At 55.1% G+C, this 27,712-nt stretch overlaps 1 protein-coding gene across 2 annotated transcripts in view; it reads left to right on the forward strand.

The window, feature by feature from the left end:
* EPN2 (epsin 2) overlaps positions 1 to 27,376 on the forward strand; it is an 83,538-nt gene extending 56,162 nt beyond the window's left edge. For both annotated transcript variants that reach the window (XM_054708836.1, XM_054708837.1), the window contains 7 exons: positions 4,207 to 4,319; positions 5,454 to 5,546; positions 6,436 to 6,607; positions 20,388 to 20,561; positions 21,017 to 21,103; positions 22,927 to 23,142; positions 24,934 to 27,376. In XM_054708836.1, the coding sequence (XP_054564811.1) occupies positions 4,207 to 4,319; positions 5,454 to 5,546; positions 6,436 to 6,607; positions 20,388 to 20,561; positions 21,017 to 21,103; positions 22,927 to 23,142; positions 24,934 to 25,232 (1,154 nt within the window). In that variant the 3' untranslated portion in view covers positions 25,233 to 27,376. The remainder of the gene's footprint in view (positions 1 to 4,206; positions 4,320 to 5,453; positions 5,547 to 6,435; positions 6,608 to 20,387; positions 20,562 to 21,016; positions 21,104 to 22,926; positions 23,143 to 24,933) is intronic.
* Positions 27,377 to 27,712: the final 336 nt, after the last annotated feature.

Raw genomic sequence — 27,712 nt, forward strand, 5'->3', positions numbered from 1 at the left:
GGGCCTGGAGCTTCTCCCAGGGGGCGCGGATGTAGAAGCCTCCACTCAGGCCCAGCCGCGGGCGGGGTGTCCTCAGCACCGAGGGTGCTGGCACAGGAGATGGCCTGTACAACTGCAGGAAGGTGCTGCCCGGGGGGGAAGACGGCGCTGGCACTTCGCTGCCGTGTAGTCATGAGGAAGGAACTTAGCTGGACTGGGAACGGTCGCTCGAGGCAGATGCTGGCCCTGGGCTCGGTGTGGGCTCCCAGGCCCTCCCTCAAAGGGCCACAGCAGCAGAAAGAGGAGGTGGAGACCACAGTCTATGTTCCCATGAAGGCCTGGGCCACCACAGCTACCCATTGATGGTTCCACTGTGTGAGAGAATGCCCACAGGCGCTCGGTCCCCAGGGTCTGGTGTTATGGGGTGGGACAGAGAGCAGTGCCGGGCCAGGTACATCCTCCAGGGAGAGCCGCTGTGTCAGAGGCACTGCTGACCCTTCCACAAGCCCCACTGGGCTCCATTTCACAAAGAGGAAGGAGCCCAGAGAGGTCGGGCCGGGTGCGGGTGGTCTCACTGCTAGTGAATGGTGGTGACAGGATTCGAACCCTGGTCAGCTGAGGGGCACAGGGCCATGAGTGGTGGCAGCAGTGCTTGAGCCCAGTGCGGTCTTCTTGGGCCCCTGAGGCCTGGCGAAATGTCTTGTGTGCCTGTGTGTCCAGCTTCCACTGGGGACACATGGACTTGAGCCCCTCAGCCTTCAGGAGGCCCACATGCCTGAGAACGTGACCCGAGTCATGCTGTCACCTCAAAGAGCCATTTGACAGTCAAGTCACGTCCCACTGTGTGTGTTCCCATCCATCAGCATGTGTGATTGTAGAAGCTGCTATCTTTCTAGGAAAGTTGCAAAACCTAGCGATGAGAAGCAGCAGCTTTCTCTTTTTCTCTTGACTGCTTTGCCTTCTTCCTTCAAAATGACCCCAACCTGACCAGCTGCAGCGTCTGTTAGGGCACCTTCTGGTCTCTGTTGGGGAGCATGTTAGGGCACGAGGGCACAGGGTCCGCAGGACCCGGGAGGGGAGGCGTGAGGCCGGAGGGCCTGGTCTCCTGCACTGGGGCCTCCGCGCCTGTGCTTTCAGGGGATGTTGGGCTTTTCCAGCTCTCGGGCCCACCTCCCCCTCGGGCTTTCCCAGGCCAGGCACCAGACGGGAGGACGAGGGTGAGGCCTGTGTTTATACCTCTCTGGCTTTGGGCTCTTCCAGGTGGGATCTTAGCAGCAGGACAAGGGCGATGGTGTGCTCGCGCTCCTGCCGTGATTCACTCACGGTGATGGCAAGTGCTGTTCGCCTTCCACAGGCGCTGGCTGAGCAAGCACTTGGCTCAGCCGAGAGTGGGCAGTTCTCGGGCACTTGTTTTTCCCACTGGTCCCTGCGAGTTGTGGACCTGCAGATCGTCAGAGTAGGCCCAGGGCCGCACTCAGGTAGTCAGAAGGGTCCATTCAGGCCCATCTCACAACCGTGTCTGTGTTCACTGTCATGTGCACGGCACAGAGGCCCTTTGTGGGGCCGAGATGCTGTCACTAATGCAAAAACATCTCTGTTGGAATCCTCCTCACAGCTGAGACCTCTGTGTGAGCTCAGCTGATGCTCAGGGCTAGTGGCTGTGAATTCTGCCACCTGTGGAACTGAGAGCTTGTGCCTCCATTCATAAAAGCCACAGCATTTAGGGGAATACCCTTTGTCTTTAATTTCCACATTGATGTGGGAAGCTATTTCCGCAGTGGTGGCGGCTGTGCTCGTTCTAACAGCGTCACTCTGGGTAGATAAAGCAGGTGCATTTGCATTTGCATTTGAAGCCAGCCTGGCCTCGCAGATGTGCTGAAAGGCGCCGAGGACAGGGAGGCTCATTGCTCTGGGAGGTCACTGTTCGGAGCCCCAGCCCATTCATCCCGTGCTGAGTCGGGCCTGTGGCGCTGCTGCCAAGGCCGCCTTCCCTGCCAAGATGGGGCTGTGCTCTGAGCACTTTTTGGGATGTGAGGTAGGATATGAGGTCTTTTTTCACTCATCATTTCCATTTGGTAGTAAATGAAGGGTGTCAGATGCACTGTGTTGGTTTCAAATGGAGTTTTGTGAAGCAAGCCTGAGAGATTCTTTATCAGGAAAGAGGCTGGGAACGGGCAGTCTGAATGGCTGGTGGTCTGGACAGAAGAGCTGCATTCAGTCCAGTAGAGTCCCCCAGAACGTCTCCCAGACGCCTCCGGAACTGTCCCCCACAAGCGCCCCCGAAGCATCTGGCGCTGTGACCACCATTTGGATGGGAACGGCTCTGCTTCCAGAGCACAGGAAAGCCCTGACGCAGTACTGGGGTGGGCTAAGTGATGTTTGAGAGCAAAATAGGTACTTCTGTTTTGGTGCGTTATTAAGAAATCAGATGATTAAGATGGACTTGAGGACATTTGGATGCTGTCTAGCTTTATTTCTAAAGAAGCGCTTTGTAAAATACTGTGGCGATGCACTAGGCGGGATTTGACTTGATTTTATTAGAAGAATATCTTTTTTTATAATGGCAGCATTTTTGGTTCTTTGGTTGATAATAAATCATAGCAAACACCACTGAATCGATCTGAATGAAATCTTGCCGAAGTATGTTTTATGTGTTTTTTTCTTAATTGTGTGACAAAGCAGCGCCACTTAGAGTCTCCTAGCCTGCACTACGCCAGCCTGTGCCCGGAGCAGCCCCGGCCTCCCCTGTTCTTCTGTGGATTCCTCCACAACCCCAGCTGTACCCAGCCCTCTTCTCCTGTTTAATTCACTGCGGCCAGAACCCAGCCATCTAGAAACCTCATCTGTCAGAATTCATTCCCCACCTTTTTCTTTCTCCCAGAGGCAGGTCCTAAGCGCTGAGTTAAGATTGGAGATTTAGGCAAAAGCAGGATTTTAGTGAGTCCTGATGATTGGGTTTGTTAGAGTGGAGCAAGGAAAGAAGGAGCAAACTAATACACCGTTAAAGCATTTTCAAGCAGTTACCATCAGCCATGAAGTTGAGTTCTCTACCTCTGTCTGTCCATCCGTGTGCATGCAGGATCTATCCACTCAGTGGCTGTTTATTTGCCAGCTGCTCTGTCAACCTTGTTAGTAGATGTAATAGTGAGAAGGCTGGCCTGGGGCTTCCCCAAGTAGTGTGTCTTCTGGCATTCACCTACCAAAGTGCAGAATGGGGGCGAGTGCCATGAGAGAGGAGGTGCTGACCCAACCCCAGCGGGAGGGCCGTCCCGGACACCCTGGCACTGGGAAGCTGAGCTCTGAGACCTGAGGAGGAGTGGGCGGGGGGGGGCTGAGGAACCACATGCACGGAGGCCCAGAGGAAGGACAGGTGCAGAACCGTCTATGACAGGGGTTCCAGTCCTCTCTCAGAGGCCGACGTCCCTTGGAGAATTTCAGAGAGGTGTGGATCCTGTCCTGGGGGGAGGGCAGAGATGGCCGCACACTTAGGCACATGCTCCCAGAGCTTTATATCTAATTTCTGGCGGCACTGAGACTCCCTGACGCACACACTGTGATAGGCTGAGAGCCCCAGCATGGTTTATTTACAGGGAGACTAGCCTCGCTTACGCTTCTTTCCTTGGGCTTTGTCACACCAGCTAGGAGCTGTCTCATCCCTTCAGTAAAAGCTGTCTTTCTAGGAGCTGCTTACAGGAGTTTAAAGGAGCATATGCTCGTGTTTTTCTCAAGTTGGTGTACAGTTTCACTTAAAAAAATGAAAGTTTTCAGGGTTACTGCAGAACTGTTTAGCTGTCATTGTCCATGACCCTTAAAGCCAAGAGCTACAAAGGGAGATGTTCATGTTGGGGGTGTCGCAGTGGCGCTCTGGTCCATAGTGCCCTGCACTTGTTTGATGCTCTTTGATCCAGGTTTTCAGGAGCTATACTCTCCATCTTTTACAAAACGAGTTCCACTCAGGAGCAGGCAGCTCTGCAATGCAGGCTGAGGGGCGGATCCTTGAGGGCCCGAGGGCTGGGCGTGGGCCTGAAGCATCTTCTCTTGGTTGACGCCACGTGGCGGTTGTGAAACCACATTTGACATTACTTGATTTACACCTTGAAATGTTCGCAAACCTTTCAGTCCCCATATTGCTGGGGTATTGCCAGACCTGTGGGTGTGAGGTGGGAACGGGCTGTGATTTGCCTGGGTACCTACTGAGCATGAACCTGTGCTTTGCCTTTCCCACAGCCACTTCCCCTCGGGTGTCCTCCGAGCTGGAGCAGGCCCGGCCCCAGACTAGCGGAGAAGAGGAACTGCAGCTGCAGCTGGCGCTTGCCATGAGCAGAGAAGTAGCTGAGCAGGTTGTGCCCAGGCCCACTGTGTGCTGCCCTGTGCCCACGCTCTGCAAATGACTTGTGTTGCCACCTGGGTGTTCTGTCACCTCCTGCCCCCAGTCAGGGCGGGGTCCTACGCAAAGTTACATTTAGGAAAGGTCTTCAGGGAAGGAAGGCTTTGCCAAGGGACAAACCAGTCAGAGTGCTTCCCAGAAACCCTTTGGCCGACACGGCCAAGCCTCACGGGCTCGCTCTGCACAAGCTGAGTGTCCACAGCTCCTCGACGCCGGTGTGTGGGCTCACCGCTGGCTTAGCCCTGGGCAGTCCGGCGAGATGAGCCAGCAGCATCTGAGCACAGGAAACATACTGCAGACAGTTAGATGGGAGCACAGGTGCATCCTCTGGCCCATTTCAGTCCATAGCATGCCTATGATTTGTTACATTTATAATAAAATGTAACGGATTTGTTACTAATATTTAATCATTATGTAAAAGCTAGGATGACCCAGTCTTTTGCATGTGGTGGCTATTTTTTTTAAATATTTTATTGATTTATTACAGTGAGGAAGAGAGAGGGGATAGAGAGTTAGAAACATCGACGAGCTGCCTCCTGCACACCCCCTACTGGGGGTGTGCCCGCAACCAAGGTACATGCCCCCAACCGGAATCGAACCTGGGACCTTTCAGTCCGAAGGCCGACGCTCTATCCACTGAGCCAAACCGGTCCCGGCATATGGTGGCTATAATGAATCATTTTTGTTAGAAAATAGTCATTTCTGGAGAAATGCACAGCGGGAGGGGGACAATATGTGATTTTCCTCTTGAATTCCTTTCGGATTTTCTACTTTTATAAGCTGACCTATTGCTGCTATATTTGGAATTATAAAGCCATTTTCATTTTGATAAAAAACATTTGAGAATAAGTATTCCCTTTCCCCATTTTGTGGTGCCTGTGCCCCAGTCTCCCTGGGACCCCAAGGCGGGTGTGGGGGTGAGCAGGGAGTCACAGAAGAGTCACTGTGTCCTGCAAGTTGTTTCCGAGTCCTCTTTTGAAATAGCACATGATACAATCTTGCATTTCCTGGTTCTGGCCCGGTTGCTTTGTTCTGTAGAGTGATGTCATTGCAGTTACCCCAGCTTCAAGTTCATTGTCCTCTCCAGGAAGAGCGCCTCCGGCGGGGTGATGATCTCAGACTGCAGATGGCCCTGGAAGAAAGCCGGAGAGACACCGTTAAAGTTCCAAAAAAGCAGGAGGTGAGTGCTTCGCTAGAAGGTGAGCGCGTGGAGACTGCCCCGCAGTAGTTGATGAAGGGCCCAGCCCACCCACCGTGCAGTGCGCGTGCCCCGTGGAGCTCTCCCACGGGCGGCTTCTCTTCATTCTGCAAGTAGTCCTGAGGCCTGAAATGAGCAAGAGCGAGGTGAGGATGGGATTGACAATATGTTTTGGCCTCCTGAGACCACCCGAGAGAAATGGGCATGGACAAGGGGCCTAGTTGCCTAGGTTCCCATTCCCCGTGCTAGTTTGTATGTACCTCAGTCCCCCTGTGAAATAGCAGGTAGTAGAGCCCACCTCATGCAGTGATGGTGGCCGTTGGTGACGTAAGCTAAATGTCAGGTGCTTTGGAACCATTTCCTGGCACAGGGTCAGCCCTCGTAGTGCTGGTCTTCCTTGCTGTCATCATTTCTATGCCAGGCTTCCTGCTTCGTACCTCAAGGTGACCAGGACATGGCTCTGCTCCCAACAAGCTCATCAGCCAGGATTCAGCCCCTCCAACCACAGGGCCAGGGGCTCCAGTGGCCACCTGTATCACAGTCCCAAAAGCATCCTGGCAGCTAGCGCACAAGGCGGTGGGTGTGCGCTCTGGAAGGAGGAGGAAGCCTGGGGTCGTGCAGGAAAGCCTAGGACTGTCTGAAAGTGGGCAGGTCATTAGGCACATAGTCAATAGCTCAGTGTGGCTATGGTAATGCCGGGGCAGGGGGACATGGGCAGGGCAGGACATGGGGCTGCTCAGTACCAAGGCTTCTCGCCCCTCAAGAGGGACTCTACTCTAGTAAGAAGCACAGGCAATATTTATGGCTGACAGGTGGATGTTTGCTGGACTGTAGCCAAGTAAAACTTGTCCCCTTCTCTTTTTCTCAAAAGCCCAGCTCCTACCCACAGCAGACCACTCTGTTGGATTTAATGGACGCCCTCCCCAGCTCAGGCCCTGCTGCCCAGCAAGCTGAGCCCTGGGGCCCGTCAGCCTCAGCTAACCAGACCAACCCCTGGGGGGGGCCCGCAGCCCCAGCCAGCACTTCACATCCCTGGCCATGCGGTAAAGATCCCCTCGTCTGTCTCCTGCATGCTTGTTGAATGGGTGAGGGCAGCGGGTAGAGCTGCTTGCTCTCTCTCATCTGGCAGAGGGGGGGTGAGTCTGGCCCCTGGTGGGGACCCAGGCTCTGCTCTCCTCCCGAGGACGTCAGTGCCGCACGCTCTGTCGTCTGCTTTGAACGGTTTCTGCTCTGGGGGAGGAGAAGTAGCCTTCCGCTCTGCACCACGGGCATCAGAAACGGCTTGTCCCGCCGCCAGGACGCGTCGGCTCTCTCAGCCTCAGAACTGCTCCCAGCACCCAGGCTAACGGACTGTAATGTACAACATGAAATGTGGAAATCAAGTTGCTATGATGTACTTACATGACTGCTAATGAAAAGGGGATACATTTGCTGTAATTGTTCATACTAGTTAATACAATAGTAAATCAGTTTACTAGGCTACATGAACATTTTGAAGTTCTGTTTAATGCCAAATGTAAGAGACCTTGTAAGAAGAGCTCTGAAACCTGAGTGTAGCATGATGGGTTTGATGTGGGTGGAGATCTTGGGCACATGGGTTTGCGGATCGCTGGGCACACGGCTCGACCGGCAGGCAATGGCTTCCCACCCCACCTGCACTCTGGGACGGGCAGCAGCACCTCACTCTGGGTGCTCTGGGCCCCGCAGGCCATGTGGTCTGTAGTTTTCTGCCCAGGAACTTTGAATTGTGTATTTTGTGGCAACTTGCCTATGTCTGTTGGGATCTCTGTTTCCCCAACTAGAACCATCTTTTGTATTCAGCTGGGTTCCCTGGATGCTTGCTGAAGTGTACCAAATGCCAGGCTCCATCCTGTCATGCAGGGACCCAGACACAACCAAGGTTCCGGTCAGGTGTGGGCTGGGCCTTAGTGGCAGTGGAGAGCTCAGGCAGTGGAGGGCAGGGCTGAGCTCAGGAGATGGGGCTGATCAGGAGTTGGGGTGGGGGGTGAGGCAGGCCTGTTGGAGGAATCTTCGAGGGAGAGCAGGAGTGTTCCCAGCAGAAGGCTCGCTGTGGGGCAGGAGGGCATGCAGTGGTGTAGCTGGTACAGGCATGGGGGCCTGCCTGGTGTACGTTGGGCAGCAGGGGGTTGAGGTGGAGGTGGGGAGAAGGAGGGCTGGAAAGCGGGGATGGTGGCTGCCTGGTTACTCAGGGCCTGGCAGCTTTGCCAAGTGCTTGGACGTGTCTAGAAGACAATGTTGGCACCAGGTGTCCTTGGGTGATGTTGTTGGCTTCAGGGACTTAGGCAGACAGACCCCCACCCTCCCTGGCAGGAGCCCTCTGGGCCTTGGGACAAACCCTAGGCCAAATGGTCCACAGTTCCTGCTCACTGACGGCCAGCACCAAGGCTGCCAGGAGCTTGGTTTGTGTGGTCCATGGTCGTGTGCGGTGCCCCAGCCTATGGCGGACTGTCTTCCTGAGCGCGCGTGGGCAGCGAGGCGGGTCTGCTGGAGGTGCCCACTCGGCACTGCCTGTGGGGAAGCAGTGGTGTTGGCCACCCTAAGTTACGGATAAGGACATGCTTCAGGAAAGACTGTCAGTCCCTTTCAGAACGGTAACTGGTCATTGAACAAATGGGCGGTCTTCTCCGGAGGAGCCTGGGAGAGGAAGGCAACTGAATTATGCTGAGTCAGCGGCTGATTCTGGGGCGGGGCTTGGGGGCCGGGTGGTGGGACGGAGACAGCTTTCCCTTCTACCCTGTTTCTGCTGTTTGTGTTACCTGGTTGGAAGCGGTAGAATAAATACTTTGTAAATGAACAAGTTTGCCCAGCCCTTCCTTTGGCTGGTGGACAGGGCTCTGTCCTGGAACTGAATGATTGAGCCAGGGATGTGACCCTCACGGGGAACTGGGGAGTCTCCTGTTGTGGGGCAGGACCATCTCTGGCAGTTGGGGTTCTCTCACTGCAGGCAGCATAGACAGGCTGACCAGAGGTGGGTGCAGTTGGGGAAAGGCAGCTGGTGCCCAGAGGCAGATGTTTGCTCTTCCAGTTCACTTTTAATCAAGATAGAACTCGTATAGCGTGAGATTCACTGTTTTAACCATTGAGTGGCAGTTCCGTGGTTCTTAGCCACTCATCAGCATTGATTGCAGGGCGTTTCTGTCAGCCTGTCCCTGTCAGCAGTCCCTCCCTGGAACCCCTCCCCCCAAGTCTCTGGATTTGCCCATTCTGGACATTTTGTATGTGTAATGGAATCACACATGTGGCCCTTGTGACTCGTTTCTTTCACTTCAAGTGTTTTCAAAGTTCACCCACATACTAGCATGTATCCCTACTGCATTCCTTTTTATGGCTGAACAATACTCCATTTTATAGATAATACCACATTTTGTTCAGCCATTTAGCAGTAGGTGGATATTTGGGTCACTTCCACTTTGGGGCTGTTATGAATCTAATTTTTAAAAGAAACGATTGAAACCTGCATTTTTGAAATATATTAATATTTAAATGTTGACAATGTTTGGGGCTAATCAAAATATATCTGCAGGTGCCCACAGGTGGTTCATGGACTGCCATCTGTCTTCTTCTGCTTCCTGACCCAGGGCCCTCTCTTTGGTTCTGACACATTTGGCATTTTCCCAGGGACTTGGGAGAAGACAGGCCACTAAAGGCTAGAGAGGCTCTTCGTGTTGTGAGATCACACAGCAAGTTAGAGGCAGGCCCTGTGCTCTGCTCCTTGGTGCTCGAGTCGTCACATGGTCCTAGACTGCTGTGAGGCCTTCTGTGGGGGCAGGTCCTGGGAGAGCCATCTCAGCCTCCAGCACTGACTGTAACTGGATGAAAATGCTTGCTGATCTGCTTCCTTTTTTCTCTGGGCACTTAGGTTTTGATGTGGTTGGGTCATAGTGTATATACAATTGTGTGTACATATATAATATATCCTACCTAATAAAAGAGTAATATGCAAATTGACCGTACCTTCGCTACACCCACCAGCCAATCAGAGCGAGTATGCAAATAAACCCAACCAAGATGGCTACAGCAACAGAGAGCAGGAGGGAGGCTTGGGTTTCCCAGGCAACGAGGAAGCCAAGCTTTCCGCAGGCCCTTGCCGGCCTAAGCCTCCACTCAAGGCTACAAAGTTTCAATTATAGAAGGTAAACAAATCCAAACAGAAATGGCGGCAGCCACGTAGCTGGAGAGAGCAGGCTAAGGTTGCCCCTCGGCAACGGAGGAAGCCAACCTTTCCACCTGCCCTGGCTGGCCTAGGCCTCCACTCCAGGCTACAAAGTTTCAATTATAGAAGGTGAATTAACCCCAACAGAAATGGCTGCCCCCACACCACGGAGCGAGCAGAAGGCTTGGCTCCGCTCCAGGCTACAAAGTTTCAATTGTAGAAGGAAAATAAATTCCAGATACTAGGGCCTCCGCTTGGGTCACCAGGGGTCGTGGTTAGCCTGCAAACCACCACAAGCCCCTCGCTCAGGCTGCCCCATGCCCCAAGGGAACCCCCACCCTGATCCAGGACACCCTTCAGGGCAAACCAGCTGGCCCTCACCCGTGCACCAGGCCTCTATCCTATCTAATAAAAGAGTAATATGCAGATTGACAATCACTCCAACACCCAATATGGCTGCCCCCATGTGGTCAAAGATCCTGCCCCCATGTGGACACAAGATGGCCACCACAAGATGGCCAACAGGGGAGAGCAGTTGAGAGGGACCAGGCCTTCAAGGGAGGGCAGTTGGAGGCGATCAACCCTGCAGGGGAGGGCAGATAGGGATGACCAGGCTGGCAGAGGAGGGAAGTTGGGGGCAAACAGGCTGGCAGGGGAGCAGTTAGGCATCAGTCAGGCTGGCAGCGGAGTGGTTAGGGGGTGATCAGGCTGGCAGGGGTAATCAGGAAGGCAGGCAGGCGAGCAGTTGGGAGCCAGCAGTCCTGGATTGTGAGAGGGATGTCCGACTGCCCACCAGGATCGGGTCTAAACAGGCAGTCAGACAACCCTCAAGGGGTCCCAGATTGGAGAGGGTGCAGGCTGGGCTGAGGGACACCCCCCCCCATGCATGAATTTCGTGCACCGGGCCTCTAGTATATGTATAAAGTGGGGGGGAGGGAGGGAGGGAGGGAGAAGGAGAGGGAGATGTTGAGGTTTCCATTTGTACCACATGATGAGCATTTCCAGGCATGTGAACACTCTACACAGCGTGGCTCCAGGGGACCGTGCCGGGCTAGACCCTATTGGACAGGGGGTGGCTTTGCACTCTCAGTACTCCGCTCCCATGGCGCTGCAGGAGCGTCTGATGCCAGCTGCCGAGTTCCCCCAAACATGGGAGCAGCCCCCCGACCTTCATCTCCCAAGACACAGCCCGAGCGCCGTGTGTGTCAGGTTCACGGGTTAGTCTCTAGTAAAGTCTGCTGGTGTGTGTTTTCAGGGCCGCCCCACTGCCCTGAACATCCTCATAAATTAGAAAGATTAGAGGGTCTTTCAGACATTGTTAGTCGCACCCTCTGGATGAAAGAAACACTGTTTTGAAAGCCTCTGTTTGTAGCAAGCCCTGCCATTCCCATTTCTTCCCAAGTAGTGTGGGGCAGCTTGGCCTTGAGAGGAAATTCTAAGGACTGAGAGGAGGAAGCTGGAGCCTGCCAGGTCAGCGGGCACTTCCCCCGCCGTCCGACACAAAGCAGCCCGCCTGGCATGAGGCGGGCGCACGCCTGTGACTCGGGCCCTGCTGGCTCCTGCCAGTGGCAGGTGGTGCTGCTGGCTTCTCGGTGACGCCCTCCGAGGGGGCTTCGTTCTTTCTGTGACTTCCTCCTGGCACACATGAATATTCAAGTGCAAGGCTGCAGCCGCGGACCGTGAAAGGGCTCTCAGAGAAGCCGGCCGGACACTGCTTGATCTTTCCGCCCTTGGTTCATCCCCCTTTCCTTGCATTCATGGACTTGCCCCAGCATTTATTTATCGGGTTGTGGAGACCCGGGCCTCCGAGGACATGGAGGGCAGAGCACACAGCCGCCTCGCCGCGAATCCCTGTGCCTCCAGGAGGAAGGCAGTGCTGTCAGCAAGCCCTCCCGGGGACTGTGCCCCTGCTGCCCGCTCTCTCAGCCCAGGTCTCTGGAGGGCGGCCGAACATGGTCTGAGCCCGGTTAGCTGAGGAGCGTGGTGCCGCAGTGCGCGGCCTCCTGTGCTCCCGCAGGCACCTGGTGGAGCCGGGAGTCGGCGTCGGGTCCTGGGCGCGCCTGGGCTCAGCAGCTTATCCTCGGTCATCTGGCCGATGCGGTGTCAGCAGGGTTTGAACCGAACTCGTCTTTCATTCCCCATCCAAAGCTCTGCGCTGTGACCAGGTCTGTCCTGTGCGTGGCTTCCCCTCAGCCCAGCGTGTGGGCTGCAGCACGGGGCAGCATGTAGGATGCTGGTTTTTCAAGGCCTTGGCCATGCTGTTGTTTCAGCAGGTTCTAAAGGGGAGCAGAGCCCATGGAAACTAACTGGAGGTGTCAGAAAAGGCTCTGGATTCCAGGGCGGGGCGCCGGGGGGGCCTTGCCTGAGAGCCAGGATGATGGCTCTCAGCAGAAGCCTGTCTGGAGAGCGTTTACCCAGCTTCACGGGTCAGAGCGTTGGTGTAGAGAGAGCCCTTCCAGAAAAGTTGCGATACTTCACAGTAACCCATAGTGACAGGAGTTTAGCAGTTTGGGGGGAAAGGAGTGTTTTCAAATCCTTGTGGCCCAAGAGTAGGCCCGGGAGTGAAGCAGGCCTCCGCTTCTGGTGTCTTGCACATGCAGCTGTGTGAGTCGCTGCGGGCTTGCCTGTCTCAGGTCAGGAGGGCACGCCCGGCCCTGCGCTAGTGGGCGGTGAAGGAGAGCTCCCAGGTTTGCCTGCTTGCGGGCAGCCTGGCTTCCCTAAATGCCTGGTCCTTACTTTGTGTGTATCTTGCTGTCTGCCTAGCAAGCTCTTGTTTATTCTTGAACACATGCTCAGATGTTCCAGCGTGGGCAGACGTGGGCAGCCCTACCTCACCCCATCCCGTGGCCACCGGCTCCGTGACTCACCTGTGTCTTCTCTCAGAGGAAGGCCTGGGCCTGGGCCTGGGCCTGGGCCTGGTGGATGCTCTCCAGGTGTTGCTCAGAAAGCGTGACGAGACTCTACAGATCACCTGTCTGTGGGAGGCAAGGCTGGACCCCATAGATGTCCCTCCATTCCGGCCTGTATGTCCAAGCTGGGCCATCAGACGGTGGGCCTCACGTCCGAGGAGGGCGTGACCCAAAGCGTGAGTGCTCCAGGAGCTCAGTGGTGCTCCCGCATCCAAGCTCCCATCCCAGTCGCCTGGACAACTTCTAAAAACCCGAGTGCCTGGGCCGCCCCAGAATGGGGGGTGGTGAGGTGGGGTGGGTGGGGAGGGGAGGGGACAGCACTAGTATGTTACTAGAATCCCCCAGGAGCGTCCCCGGACAGCCCCAGATGGAAAGCTCTGGGCTGGTGCCCAGTTGCATGGTGAGTGAAGTCCCACTAAATCCACGGCATTGGAGCGCTTCCTGTGCAGACTGTCAGAGCTCGGGAGCAGCCCGTACCTGTATGTGTTCCCAGCACCTGAATCAGACATTTACCTGGAACTCGAGAGGTGCCACTGACCTCAGTGTTCAAGGCTGCCTCTCTGGAGGGCAGACAGACTGCAGCCATGAGGGTCTGTGGTTGCCTTCATTGGTTCCCATCAGTCCCCAGGAGTTACTGAGCTCCTTCTGTGGGTCAGGCTCAGGGAAGCAGATGGGCAGAGCAGACCAGCCTGTTCCTGGGAACTCACGCTGTAGCTGGGGAGACGGGCAGATTCTCACAGGAGCCAGGGCAGGGGATGCATAGTCCTGTGAGGGGCTCTGGTCTGGGTTTAGACAGGAAAGTAAGCGTACCCTGTGACAGACAGGATGACGTAGAGGCTGTAGGGTGGAAACCGTGCCTTCCCAGCAGGTCGTATGTGTGCACACATACGTGCACTCATACATGCACACACAACACACGCATGTACACGCACATACACGTACACGGAGTGAGCTGGGATGCAGTCTGGTCTGGACGCTGTGCTGTAAGCAGTTCAGCAGGATTCAGTGCTCAGATGATCACCAGGACTCGGGTCCCCCCTCCCTCCAGCCTCAGAGCTTGAGGTCCTGCTGTCTTAGGTGCCGCCTCCTGTTCCCAGGCCATAGCCCGGGGATGGGGAGGGTGTCTCTGGGCTCCTGTACTCTTCTGGGGTGTGCGTGAGGGTTGGGGCTGGGGGACTTTGCAGATGGACTGTAGTTGGTGAAGAGCCTCCCCTGCTGCCAGGGCAGGGTTAGGCACTCAGACGGACTGGGAGTGGGCCGGGGGAACCCTCCTGAGGAGAGTGGGTGAGCCCTTCAGGAGGGGATGGTGCGGGAGAGGACTGGAGAGTGCCTCCTGATGGCGGGGAAGGAGGAAGGGACGGCAGCTCTGTCTGCAAGTGGGTGCGGGCCACGCAGCAGGGTCCCTCTGACCGAGCTTGTTCCGTTCTTACTGCCCCGGGGGAGCGAGGGGAGGTGGAGGAGGAGGGTGTGTTGACTCCTCTGGCTGCCTCCAGCCCGGGTCTTCCGTGGCCTCCTTGCTGGGTCCTCCCCGTGTCATCGTAGGGTCTCTGAAGACACTTCCCAGCTCTGTGGCTTGCAGTCCAACTGTCCCTGATGCAGCTGCCACCACATCACTTCCTCCAGTCGAGATGGAGACCAAGGCCTGTGAGGCTGTGGTTCCAGCTGGGACCACGGTTTCCACCCTACATGTCCTGATAGGCCCTCGGTGCACCCAGCGGAGTGGCCTGGGGAGAGCGGGCTCAGTCACGGAGCTTGTTCTGCAGAGGGGCTGGGAGACAAGGAGGGGCTTCTGGAGGCTGGGGTTTGAGGCAGCGGCAGGAGAAGCCCTAAGGTCACACAGGAGTTGACAGACCCGGCGTAAAGGACAGGCCCGCGTGCCCAAGGGGTGGTGGGAATGGAGCCTGCAGGAGCATCTCCAGCTCGCAAGCTGGGAAGTAGTGAGAGCAGTGCGCTCCTGCCCTCCCTCAGCTGCTCTGGGGCAAACGTGGTGCTGGGCTGCGTGGTAAGTGCTCCAGAGGAAGCCGAGTGGAGGACCAGGGCAGAAGGGAAAGGTGGAGGGACTCGGGCCAGAGGCGGCCGCTGGGGAGCGTGCCCTCCGTGTGTTTGGGAACCGGAGGGAGGTCATGGAGGCAGAATGACCTGTGTGTGTTCCAGAAAAGTTCATGTTTGAAAAGATTATGACAAGGGCTTTTTAAGGTGCTACTTCTCAGGTCCGGGAAGCCTAGCGAATCATAAGCAGGATAGGAGAAAGCCCCAGAAAACCAGAGAAAGAGGACATCTTAAATGAACCCACAGGAGTGGCAGCCGGACGACTGCTGACCTCTCAGTGACAGCAGGGCCCGAGGACGGCAGGCTGAGCTCGCTGGGCGCTGAAGGGACGTCCTGTCACCTGGAATTCCATTCCAGCAACATCGTCTTTCCTCCAAGAAGTCTGTGTTCCGTGAAGGTTTCCTTCAAGAGTGACGGCGATGGTAACCTTCCGAGTAACAGCAGAGAGAGCCTGCTGCCGGCACTTCTGCCGAGGCCGCGGTGAGGGCTGTTTGTCAGGGCGGACAGAAGGCAGTGGGAACAGGCCTCAAGGGGGGCACGGAAACCTCAGCAATGGCAATCATGTGGAAGGACCTCTTTATTTTATTTATTTATTTTTAATCCTCACCAGACGACATGCTGAGGGAGAGAGAGAAAGAGAGAGAAACATCGGTCGGTTGCCTCCTGCACACCCCCTACTGGAGATCAAGCCCCAAACCCGGACATGTGCCCTGACTGGAATCTGAGCCACACTGGCCAGATGTGGGAGAATAGTTTTAAAGAATATAAGAAAACATGAGCAGCATGATTCCTGAGCCTGTGAACTTGAAGAATACACATTATTATCAGTTGTATCTTTGCCTAGCATATGAATACTAACAAAAATTGATCATGGACTTGGCAAAGATGCTAGCTTCCACAAATTTCAGAAAATTGGGATTACATAGGATATATTTTCTAACCATAATACATTCAAGTTAAAAGTCAGTAACAAAAAGATAACTAGAAAAACTCCATACACTTGACATTTTAAAACATTTCTAAATTCTTGAGTCAAAGAAAAAAATATGAAAATCAGAAATATTTAGAACCAAATAATATAAATATTTTCATATCAGAATTTGTGGGACAACTGAAGCAATAGTTCAAGGGAAATTTACAGCTGAAGGTGCTTCCATTCCTCAAGAAGAAAGGCACAAGATTAATGAGGTGACATTAGGGGTGGAAGAGCATTACACCCAAATCAGTAGGAGGCGTGAAATCGGGTAAGTGCAGAAATGAATTAGCGCACAAACTAATAACACCCAGGAAGGCGGAAGTTGGTGATTGGAAAGAGTAGTAAAGTGGACAAACCTGAGTACTGGAACGGCCGAGGGAAGGCACAGGCGGCGTGGGGGAGGACACAGCAGAAACTGCCACGATTCGGAACAGAGTAGAGGCTGTGTGATCAGCGCTGCCTTCAGTCTGAAAACTTAGACGCGGCGGGTGTTAGCCCTTCGTACGCCATAAGCGTGTCTGGACGCAAGCGGCGGACCTTCCCCACACGCCACTAAATTTAATTCTCAACTAAAAATGCTAGAGAGAGAAAGTTATTTTTCTCTAAACTAATAAACTGTGTCTGAATTTAGGCACCAGCACCAAATTGTCATAGCTGCGTCTATAGCTGCAAACCTTGCATATCAACTCTGGTCGCCCAGTTCTAAAATCAGACTTGTTATTGACATCTCTGGCTTTGTAAAGAAAATTATGGTAACTTAAATTCGTAAACATTCTAGCGCATCTGGAAGAAATGGGGATGGTTTCCGTTTTTGACGCGTGGCAGTTAACTAAAGACTACTTAGCACAGTTGACTGAAGAAAACCTATAAATAGGGATAATCCTATAGTCATTAAAGAAGTTGAATCAGTGCCCTGGCCGGTGTTTCTCAGTGGTTAGCGCGTCGACCCACACACCAAAGGGTCACGGGTCCGATTCCTGGTCAAGGGCATGTACTTGGGCAGCAGGTTCATTACCCGGCCCCTTCGAGGCGTCAGTGGGAGGCAATCAATAGATGTTTTTCTCTCTCAAAATCAATGGCAAAATACCCTTGGGTAAGGATTAACAAAAAAGAAATTGAATCAGTTACTTTAAAATTCCCCTCACCCCTCAAATCTACCCAAAGGGCTTTACTAGCAAGTTCTAACATCATTCAAGAAACAATTCCACTTTTATACACAGTCCTTCAGAGGATAGGAAAATAGGGAGTATTCCTACCCGTTTGATGAGGCTAACACAACCTTAACACCACACCAGACAAAAGACATGTGAGAATAGACATGTCAGGCCAGTCCCACTGATGAATATAAATGCAAAAATGATAAGCAAAGAAACAATAGCAAAACCAACATGAGAAAAATATAAAAATGATATAGCACATCATGAAAACTTAATTGGTTTTCAGGACCAGGTCACTAGAAAATGTATTAATGTATATGCACCATTTTAACAGACCCAAAGAGAAAAATCATGTGATCATCTTAACAGAATCAAGAACAGGTTGACAGAATTCATCAGCTAGCTCTGGCCACGTGGCTCAGAAGATTGAGTGTCGTCCTGTGCACCAAAAGGTCACTGGTTCGATTCCTGGTCCCTCTGGGTGTGTATGGGAGGCAACCAATTAATGTTTCTGTCTCTCCCTCCCTTCCTCTTACTCTATAATCAACTTTAAAAATAAATAAGAGTTATGTTTTTTAAAAAATTCATCAGCTATTCATTGCAAACATGTTGGCAAACTTGGAATGATGGGGAACTTGCATAAGGGCTTCTAAAAGGAAAAAACCTATTGCAGTTGGTACCTCTTTTTATTATTGGTTTTTAGAGAGAGAGGAGGGGGGAGAGAAACATTGATCAGTTGCCTCCCGAACATGCCCTAACCAGGGATTGAACCTGCAACCCTTGGTGTGAGACGATGCTCCTGAGCCACCCGGCCAGGGCCAGATGGTACCGTTTACCAGTAAAATGTTGGAAGTTGTTCCTGTGAGAGCAAGATAAGGCTCCTGTCTGCCTTCCAGCTTTATGTTGGGACTGGAGGTCCCAGCCAATGCAGTGAGACTGGAAAACGAAAGAAGTATAAGGATGAGAAAGACTAAACTGTTGTCGTTTGTAAGTTACATGATCATGTACATGGAATATAAAAAAACTTCTACAGATGAGTTTACTAGAATTAAGAATTATTAGAGCCCTGGCCGGGTTGGCTCAGTGGATAGAGCATCGACCTGTGGACGGAAGGGTCCCAGGTTCGATTTCGGTCAAGGGCACATGCCTGGGTTGCTGGCTCAGTTCAACATGCAAGGGGCAGCCAATCGATTCCCTCTCATCATTGATGTTTCTACCTCTCTTCCTCTCCCTTCCTCTCTGAAGTCAGTGAAAATATATATATTTTTAAAAAGTTAATAGAATTATAAAAATAAATAAGGATGACTTTCAGTGTTAGAATTAAGAGTAGCAAGATTTCGGGATAGAAAATCAGTATACAAAATTAAATTGTTTTCCGCATAACAAAAAAATAGAAAATGAAAATTTAAAAATATACCAGTCCCTAGGAATAAATTTTACAAGAGTTGTATAAATCCCTCGTGGAAATAAAGGATAAAATTTTTAAAAGATTACATTTTACTGAAAGATATTGAAGACTTAAGTAAATGGGAGATACTGTGTGATTTTTTGTTTGGAAGACTTGCTATTAGTAACAGTTTTCCTCAAATTGATCTGAGATTCAATGGAATTCTGCTCAAAATTTCAACAAGGTTTTAATTTTTTTAACCTGGCAAGGTAATTTAAGAATGAGTGTAAAAGAGTAAGGGACCAGAAATGACCAAGATACTCCTGGAGAACAGGGCCAGAGTTGGGACTTGCTGTACCACATGTCAAGGTCTGTTATAATAATATCTGTGCGGATAATCCAGAAAACACAGCCATGGAGACAGAAATGGTCAGTGGAGCAGAACGGAGCCCAGGAATGAGCCATGAAGACTCGCCTTGGGACAGAGGCGGCGCTGTGCGCGTTCACCTTTCACGGAGGAAAGCAGGAGCCACACGCGAGCCAGTTACCAACGCCGCAGATGTGAAACGTGGAAGGAACTGGAAATCCTTCCAACGCTAGTACAGAAGAGCTTCGAGGCCCAGGGGAGGGAGGAGTTTGTGAATGTCAGGAACAGCACAGAGCACCGACGAAAATACGGCTCTGCTGCATTCCAGGGAAGAGCTGGTCTGCTCATCTGCTCACTCGCCTTAAGGAGAGGGGAGGGGAGGGGAGGAGATTTGCAACACAGGACGCGGTGTTTAGGACATGGAAAGCATGTCGGGTCAGAGAAAAGGCGGCCCAGGGAGGTGATGGTGGCTGGGATGGCCGGTCTTTCTAGGAGAGGAGAGCAGTGGGGTGGCAGCTGGCATTGCCCGGTGACGGGGACAGTGCACACGGGCACCTGGGGTGGAACAAGGACAAAGCAGTGCAGTAGCCAGGCCAGACCAGTGCCCTCCACAGACTGCTCAGTGTGGCCTTTCTAGAGTGACAGACACACTCGGCCACACCTCACACAGATGTCTCCCAAATAAAACACGGAGTCAACACGGCCTGTCACAAGGACTGTATCCTCGCTGATGGGGGTGAAGGTGCCACTGGGGGAGGCACTTTCTGGTCCCTGAAAAGCAGCAGTGGTTTTTAAACATTCCTGTGATGCTCCACTGGAGGGAAGGAGATACACGTGTATGTGTGTGTTCATGTGCCAAAATGTGTGTGTACATGTATCTGCACATACCTGAATGTGCATGTACACATGTAGCTGCATGCACCTGAATGTGTGTACATATACATGTGTGCATATCTCTACATGTACCCAACTGAGTGTGTGCATGTGTGTCTACACATTCCTGAATATGAGTGTGCACATGTACACATGTGCCCACATGTACATGAATGGGTATGCACACGCACATTTATATGTACCCAAATGTGTGTACACATACATCTACACGTACCCGTGTGTGTACACGTACTAGTATCTACATGTATTTTGTCTGTACATGTAGGCACATATGCCTACATGTACCCTCGTGTGTGTGCACGTGTCTACACGTGCCCAAATGTGTGTGCACATGTATCTACACGTGCCTGAATTTGTGTATACAGGTACACGTGTACCCAAAGTGGAGACTCACGCAACAGGATTGACCCTTAGTTTTCTGTCCTGTGCTGCAGAACCCGAGGTGGGTGGCCACTGGCGGGCTGTCAGTCGGTTGGACGGTGTGTCCTCGCTGGGGCTGGGCCCTGCACAGGCGTCCTGACCCTCCTTGTGCTGCGCTCCTTGGGCAGTTCCCCCTTCCAAGGCAGAAACCACTCCAAGCAGGTGGGACGGGCGCTACCGGCAGAGCCGGGTCCGAGGCCTGTGCGCCCCAGGGCGGTGGCTTGCCCTCGCCAGGAGGCCTCTGTGGCCAGGAGGCGGCAGGTTCTCGGCTGTTCCTCTGGTCCCTTCCCGGGATGTGCCGGCGGGCCTTCAGGGCTCTCGCAGCCCTGCCTTCGGCTCTGTCTGGCATTGCTGGTGTCGGGGAGCGCCCTTTGGGCGCCTGCCTCTCCTGACACGGGGCACCGACCCTAGTGTGACTCACATGACCCTCTCACCCCAGCTGCCCAGAACTTTGTGAGGGCATCTCTGAGCCCTACCTGCCTTCCTACAGGTGCCAAGCCAGCTTCCTCTGTGGACCCGTGGGGAGTCCCCCCCGGAACCAGCACACACTCCAGCTCCACGAGCTCAGATTCCTGGGCGGCCCCGCAGCAGCCTGCCCACGGTGCCGAGAGGGCAGCGGACGCCTGGGCAGCAGCCTCTGCCGCCAAGCCTGCGGCCACCTCTGGTGAGCCAACCCTCCTTCCTCCTGGGTCCCTGGAGCCCCTCGGGCCCCGCCACTCTCCCCCTCCTGCCTCCTTGGCATGGGGCCTCTCAATTTGCCTTCACTTGCTACCCTCCTCCCGCAGCCTCTGTCCCCGTCCCCCAGCCACACCCCCACGCTGTGGTGCGCTCACAGGCCTCTGGCACCGCACCTCCTCCAGAGGGAGCCTCCAGGCCCGGGCGGCTGCCCTCCGGACACTCCACTGTCTTCACCACCATCAGCCCCTCCTTCAGTTTCAGGGCGATGGTGGGAGCATGGGCAGCGAACACCCACTCTATGCCCCGGGAGGCCAAGTTCAGCTCCAGCCCACCCGTGACCCTGACCCGAGCAGCCCCCTTGCTCTCAGTGTCTCCCCAGAAGGGACGTGGGACGTGGAGAGCCACAAGGTGCTCACAATCACTGGCCTTGCGTTCCCCCAGGGGCCTTCGATCTCTTCAGTAATGTGAATGGGACAATTAAAGATGACTTTTCTGAATTTGACAACCTCCGAACTTCAAAAAACACAGGTATGTAAAGGCGGGGAGGTGCCCATAAAGTCCTGCGCATCTGACCGGCCCATTGACTGCCGAAATAATAGCCAGTGTTCAGAGCCTGGCAACTTCACGCACTTCCTTTGCGCTTTGATCTTGGGAGGCAGGCGTGTCTAATCACAAGAAACCACACATCACAGTGAACCACGCTGAGTTTCCTTTCTCCCTCTCCTTGTACTGGGCCCCTGTTTCCTCTCTGGTCACCTCCCCCTAAGGCTCATGACTGCCCTGGGAAGCCCCCACCCCAGCCCAGAGTGGGACCCCCACCTTCAGGTCTAAGCATGGTTTCCATTCACCTTCATCCTCCCAGCATCCCACTCCCCAAGGGTGCCAGCTTTTCCAGACTGCCCGCTTTGGGCATGCCCCACGCCATCCCCAGGTTGCCCGTCAGAGCCCCCACCAGGAGACCCACCGTTAAGGCTGCAGGCCCAGCTCTTCCCTGGATGCCGCTGGCTGGAGGGGTCAGTGAGGTGCAGAGTGGCCTGGAGGGAGCAGCAGGAGGCCTGGACGCACTCTCCGTGCACCACGGAGTGGAGCTGGGCAGCCGGCAGCCTCGCCATGTCAGGGCCGCACCTCGTCACACAGCAACCTCTCTTCTCTCTCCTCCTCAGCTTCTCCCTATTCTCCACCTCCTCCCTCCACCTCTCTGCCTCTCCCCTGCTGCAGCCATAGGCCTGGCTGGCCTGGTCTAAGGTACGAGCAGCCTGGCCCCTCAGCTCGGGTCAGAGGCAGCCTAGAATGTGCCGCTTCGTGGGGTGTTTCTTTGCTGCGTTCAGAAAGCCGCAGGCTCCATGTGTCTCTGGTGCAGGCCAGAGTGCAACCTCACTGTCCTTCCGGCCGCGCTCCGCGGGGCAGCTCCGCGGACTTGCAGAGCCCGTCCCGGGCGTGTTCCTGTCGGAGGAAACTTGGGAAAGCTTATGGGGAGAAAATGAAAATCATCTCTGATTCTTCCTGCCTTAGCCACTGTTTCCTTCCAGTGTGCCTTGAGCTCTTAAATACAGTTCGGCTCACACTGTCGGAGTGGAAGGAACCCCGCCTCCCACCCCCCTTTTCTGGAATAGCAGATTGAGAACAAGTTCTCATAACATTAAGTCTAAGAGAAGATTTCCCATCTAGGTGACCCTCAGTCCCGGGAACGTCTTCAGTCTGCTTGGGGAGGGCACTAGGTTGGTGGGTTCTGCGGAGGGAAATGGTGCTGCGGTGAGGAGGGCCCCGCCGTGCCCACAGCGCATTGCTTCCTGCCCGGCTTCCTGGAAATGGGCACCGTGCGTGCGGGGAGTGCCCATTTCTCAGCTCCTCTGCACCACATTGCATCTTGGCCCAGCAACACATGCCCACAGCCTGTCTGCACACCCTCTGTTGGCTGAATTTTAAAAAATAATTTGCTCCCTTCTATCAAGAAATTCATGCTCATTGTAGAAAATTTACTAGTAGAAAACGAAAACATTACAAAAACAAATTGCCCTGCCTCGCCGCCAGCCCAGAATAGCATCTTCCGGAGCTTGAAGGACTGAGCTGTCTAGACTGTTAGTCGCTCTCTCCTCCTCACCTGGGCTCTGTCCCTGCACGTGGGCTGGTGACCGGGAGGCGGGCTCTAACCTGCCCTGTCTCCAGCTCGGGGCTGTTGGAAACAACCCTGCAATGAGCATCCCACCCCCGCAGCCCCACGGGGAGCTGCGGGTCTGGGCACATCTGCGTGGCTCGGGACGTCGTGGGCGGCTGCAGCGGCTGCAGCGTGGGTGCAGGAGCCGCAGGACCTCCCTCCGGCTCACCACGCTGTGTCTGTCATTGTCTTGTAGCCGAGGCGGTGGCCTCTCTGCCTTCCCAAAAAAGTGGAACTACAAGCCCCGACCCCTTTGAGTCTCAGCCCCTGACCGTGACCGCGAGCAAGCCCAGCAGCGCCCGGAAAACCCCCGAGTCCTTCCTGGGCCCCAACGCGGCCCTGGTGAACCTGGACTCCCTGGTGACCAGGCCAGCCCCGCCGGCCCAGTCCCTCAACCCTTTCCTGGCACCAGGTAAGCGGCTTCCCAGCGCTCGCCTCCCACCTCGGGCTGAGGAGGCGTGGAACAGCCCCTCCTTTCTTCCAGGGAGACCACTGAGCAGAAGCTGCCCCTGGCCTGTGCCCAGCCAGGGAGAGCCTCGAGCGGGCGCCCACCCAGTGGTGCTGGGTGTGGGAGTGCAGTTTGCGGCCCACGTCCCGTCAAGTGCAGTGTCACTGGGCCCTTAACTGGGCCATCCTCAGGGACCCAGGGACCCTCACTTCACCCCTGCTGCTGGGTTCTGTCTTCCCTGGGGCTGGGAACTCCGCCCTCCCACCCCCTCCATTCATTCTCCCGGCGGAGGGGGGTGTCTGTTTAAAGACCTGCGCTCCACCCTGGGCTACAGGGCAAGCCCCCCCTTGCTTTAGTTCCCCCGCCCCTCCCGAGTGCTCAGCCCCTCAGCGCCCAGCTGCTGACGCCCTGGCCCCCTCCTCCCATGGAAGTCACGTCTGTCCCTCAGCCCATCCCAGACAACACTCCCGGGAGATCGCCCTCCCTCCCCACAGATTTCCCAGCGGGCCTTGGGTTCCCCGAGGGCAAGAGCTTGTCACATTCAAGGGGTTCAGCCCTTGACCTGTCCCGTGGTGAAGGGATCTGAAGGCTGGACCAGGGCCCCTGATGGGAGCCTGCAGAGAAGGACCCAGGACTTAGAGGTGGGGTTGGGGGTCCTGGGCAAAAGTGGGGGGTATGGGGAGCCTTGGTCCTGCCACCCGGCATCCCCCAGGAGGTGACTCCAGGGCCCCTTGCTCCCTGGAGCTAGATCAGAACCCAGTTTCCTGAGCAACATGAACCCTGTCCCTACCCCAGAAGGCCTCCTGCCACCCCTGCCCAGAGAGCCCGGGCGGCCCGGAGTCCCCCTGGCAGCTGTGGCATCAGGGAGGGGCTCGTCGGGAAGAGCTGTGCTGTCTGCAAACAGGGCTGTCTCCAAGGCCCTGCTGGGCCTCCAGGCCGTTTCCCAGGCCGCACAGGGGGCTTGGGCTGTTGTCATTGGTGGGGTCTGGCTCTAACCCTTCTAAGCTGAGCCTCAAGCGAGTCCCTGTCCTGTGCTGGAGTCTCGGTTCGGGCATCTCTCAGGGGTGATCTGCAGAGCCGCCTCCTGGGGTGACTAGAGGGGGGCTGATGCAGGGATGTCAGGGTGCCCTCCCAAGCCCGCCCGCCCCAGTGTGTGTGGGGAGCCTTTGTGAGCAGGAGCCGGGCTGCGTTGGAGACTCCGTGCCGGCAGCTCCTGCGCTTGGGGCAGAGGATCAATAGATGTTTTTACTAAAAGGGGAAGAGGCTTTCTGATGTGAGATAAATTCTGGAAATACTGGGAGAGACAGCTGCATCAGTCTCTTGACTGCAGGACTTCTCAGAGCCTTTGGAGAAGGGCACAGCGTGGGGAATGCCGCTCTCAAGCCACGCACTGTGGCTCCCGCCTCCCTCTTTGCTCTTCTCCCTCCCAGGCACCCGTTGTCACAGGGCAGCGCCAGTGGTTGGCTGCTGAGGGAGTCCTGGCCAGCCCCGCGGCGGAGCTGGGCCTCCAGCCTGGCACATTCCTGGCACTGCCTCACTTAGGCTTGTGACCTTGGACAAGTCACTTGGCCTCTCCAAGTGACAGCCTTAGTCTCCTCATCCAAACAGTGGAGATTCGTCCCGTGAGCAGACGTGTCCGTGTGCAGCGGGGCTGCCCGAGGCTCTGCGGCCCAGCAGGGACCGCGGCGCACCAGCCCCTGGCCTTGGGGACGGATGCTGTCCTGACCACCCACTGTCCCTCCTGCTCTCTCCCAGGTGCAGCTGCGGCTTCGGGCCCTGTCAACCCATTCCAGGTGAACCAGCCCCAGCCGCTGACGCTGAACCAGCTGCGGGGGAGCCCCGTGCTGGGGACCAGCGCGTCCTTCGGGCCTGGCCCAAGTGTGGAGCCCATGGCTGTGGCCTCCATGACCTCCACAGCCTCACACCCAGCCACAGGGGCCAGCAGTTCCTCCCTGGCGCCATTGGGCCCTGCCGCAATGAACATGGGGGGCAGCATGGGCATCCCCCCAGCGGCAGCTCAGGCTACGGGCACAACCAACCCTTTCCTTCTCTAGTGCCCAGGCCTGGACCGCCCAGAGCAAATGCCCACCACCTGTGCCCAGGACGCCAGCAGAGACTCGCTACGGAGGAGTGTCAGGGCCAGGGGGGCGGTGCCAGTCTGCTTCCTGGTAGAAGGGTCGTCTGTACAGCCCCGTCCTCGGGCGTGAGCAGGCCGGGCGTGCTGAGCCTCAGATCAGGAGGGGCTCTGCGCACCTTCTGGTGCCTGCTCGCCCTGACCCAGCCCGGGCACCCTCACCTCCTCCCAGAGCAGGGTCCTGGCTCCTGGGGGTCACCTGGCTCTGCAGGGCCTTGGTCGGGCAGGAGTCCTCTGTGTTGCCCTTGCCGTTAGCCTCAGCCGAGGGTCTCGGGGACACGGCCTCGCCCAGGACCGGGACGGCCGCCTTGTCTTTGCCCTGCACCCCCAGCCCTGCCGCCCGGGTGTGGGTGGAAGGACGTGCTGGCTCCACAGACAGACCTTTAGGGGAAGTGGTTGTGCATCTTCTTTGACTCGTGTGTGAGTTCAAAGTAAACACCACTGTGGGACGACTCGCGTTCAGCCACTAGAGTGAGCTTTAAACTAACCTGAGCATAACCCTCCACGCGGCTCGAGGCTTGTGTATGTTTGCACATGTTTTGTTTAGTACAGTTTCATATTTGAGTTTGCAGAATTATCTAACAGTCTTTTTTGGCTAATATTTTTATAACGTGGTTCTTATTTAACTGTCTAGTTTTGATAGAATTTACCAGGTCTGGCTGAATTAAGATATTGGCACATGTTATGTTAGTAGTTTAAATTCTCTTATTTATGGTTTTAACTCTATAAGAAAATTTAAATAGGAAGAGACAGAAAATGCCTTATGGAAAACTAAAGCAAATTCTTTATAGGAAAAAAATGTGAGAGTTTGATTACACTTAAAAGATGATGTTTATTTAAAAAAAACACTACAACAGCAACAAAAAAACTCTAGCCTCCAGTTGCCTTTTCCTTTAATTCCCTTTTTTGGTAAATTACCAAACTGATTAACTTTCAGCCTTTTCGGCTAGATGCTAAGAAAAAACTATTTTTCTTACTGATACACCAGCATCAAGAAAGTTAAAGAAAAAAGTCTACTGTCTGAATGTGACTCCCCAGTGTTTCTCAGCTGATTCCTTTTTAACTGAGGGCGGCACGGTTAGCGGGACTTCCGCTCACGATGGGAACGTGAGATGGAAGAGACATCTTGGACCACTTGTCTGTGATCTCCTGTCTGATACTCGCTCAGGTAAAGATGGGGGGGGGGGGCGGTGGAGATGGCGAGTGGCTGGGGGCAGTGGCTCCCTGGGGCTTGTGGCTGAGACGGGCGAGGGACCAGGGCTGGCCCTGACTCTGCTAACTCCAGACACACAGCACAGACTTAAAATCCATCATCTCTTATTTTGGAGAAGAAAACCATCTTCACCCAGGATAGATGGTTAACAAACGTGCCCTTATATTACCTCCCTCTCCCCCTCCTGCGCCCCTCACCCAGCCACCACTCTAAACAAGTATTAGGTCGTAAACTAAGGACCAGAAAAGATTTGCCTTTCCCTAGGGAAGGGGCATTCTCCCTCACATTCCACCGTGGGTGCCCTAGCCCTCAGCCCAGGCCAGCGGACCACCGGTGGGCCCTCTGAGCAGGGGGCCTCGGCCCCTGCCTGCCTCTAGGAGGGACCTGCCCCGGCCCTGGGCCTGGAGAGACATACAGGCCACGCTGACTGCCTCTGGGCCCCTCGTGTTTCCTGCTTCCTACTCACCAGTGCTGCTCCCTGAGGCTCCAGGGGCCTCAGGCTGGGCCTGGGGTGGGGAGAAGCAGTGGACTGGGGCAGGTGCTTCCCCAGGTGCGCCTGGCCACCTCCCAGTGCCCCCAGCACGGTTGATGCCCCTGCAGTACGGCCCCAGGACACCTGGACGCCTGCCCAGCACGGTTGGCCCCGGGCACTCTGTCAGTTGCCTGCACTGATCATGCCACTGCCAGCCGCTGACACGCGAGCTGCACACAGGCCCTCGCTCCCTCCTGAGGGCTCCGGGTGGGGTCCCCCCGCCGTTTTCTCAGCCCCAGGGGCCGGTAGCTGGTTTTGAACTTGTGTCACTATTGATACTTATTTACTGTATAAATATAATTTATCATTTGTATCATGATGCGGTCTCTGGCTATGTCCTTTGCCCTCCCCCGTCTTTATCAATCCCGTGACACAGGAGGGGTGGGCTGGCTGTGGAGCCAGGTCCTGCCTGGAGCCCAGTTTGGCCTGCGGTTGACAAGGCCACTGTCCCGATGGCCGCAGGCCCCTGATGTCCTGGCCAGAGAGGAACTGGAGGCGGCCTTCAGGACACTGCCGTGGTCTGCAGGCATGGAGGTGGAGGTGCTGGCCTCGTCCTTCCCCCTCACTGGGTCTTGGGGGTGCACTCCACTGGGTGCTTGCGGGCTTGCTCCACGCCACCAGAGCTGCCCCTTCAGAGGCCGCCAGCCAGCCGCAC

The sequence above is a fragment of the Eptesicus fuscus genome, chromosome 20 (genome assembly GCF_027574615.1).
Source record: "Eptesicus fuscus isolate TK198812 chromosome 20, DD_ASM_mEF_20220401, whole genome shotgun sequence".
Taxonomy (NCBI): domain Eukaryota; kingdom Metazoa; phylum Chordata; class Mammalia; order Chiroptera; family Vespertilionidae; genus Eptesicus; species Eptesicus fuscus.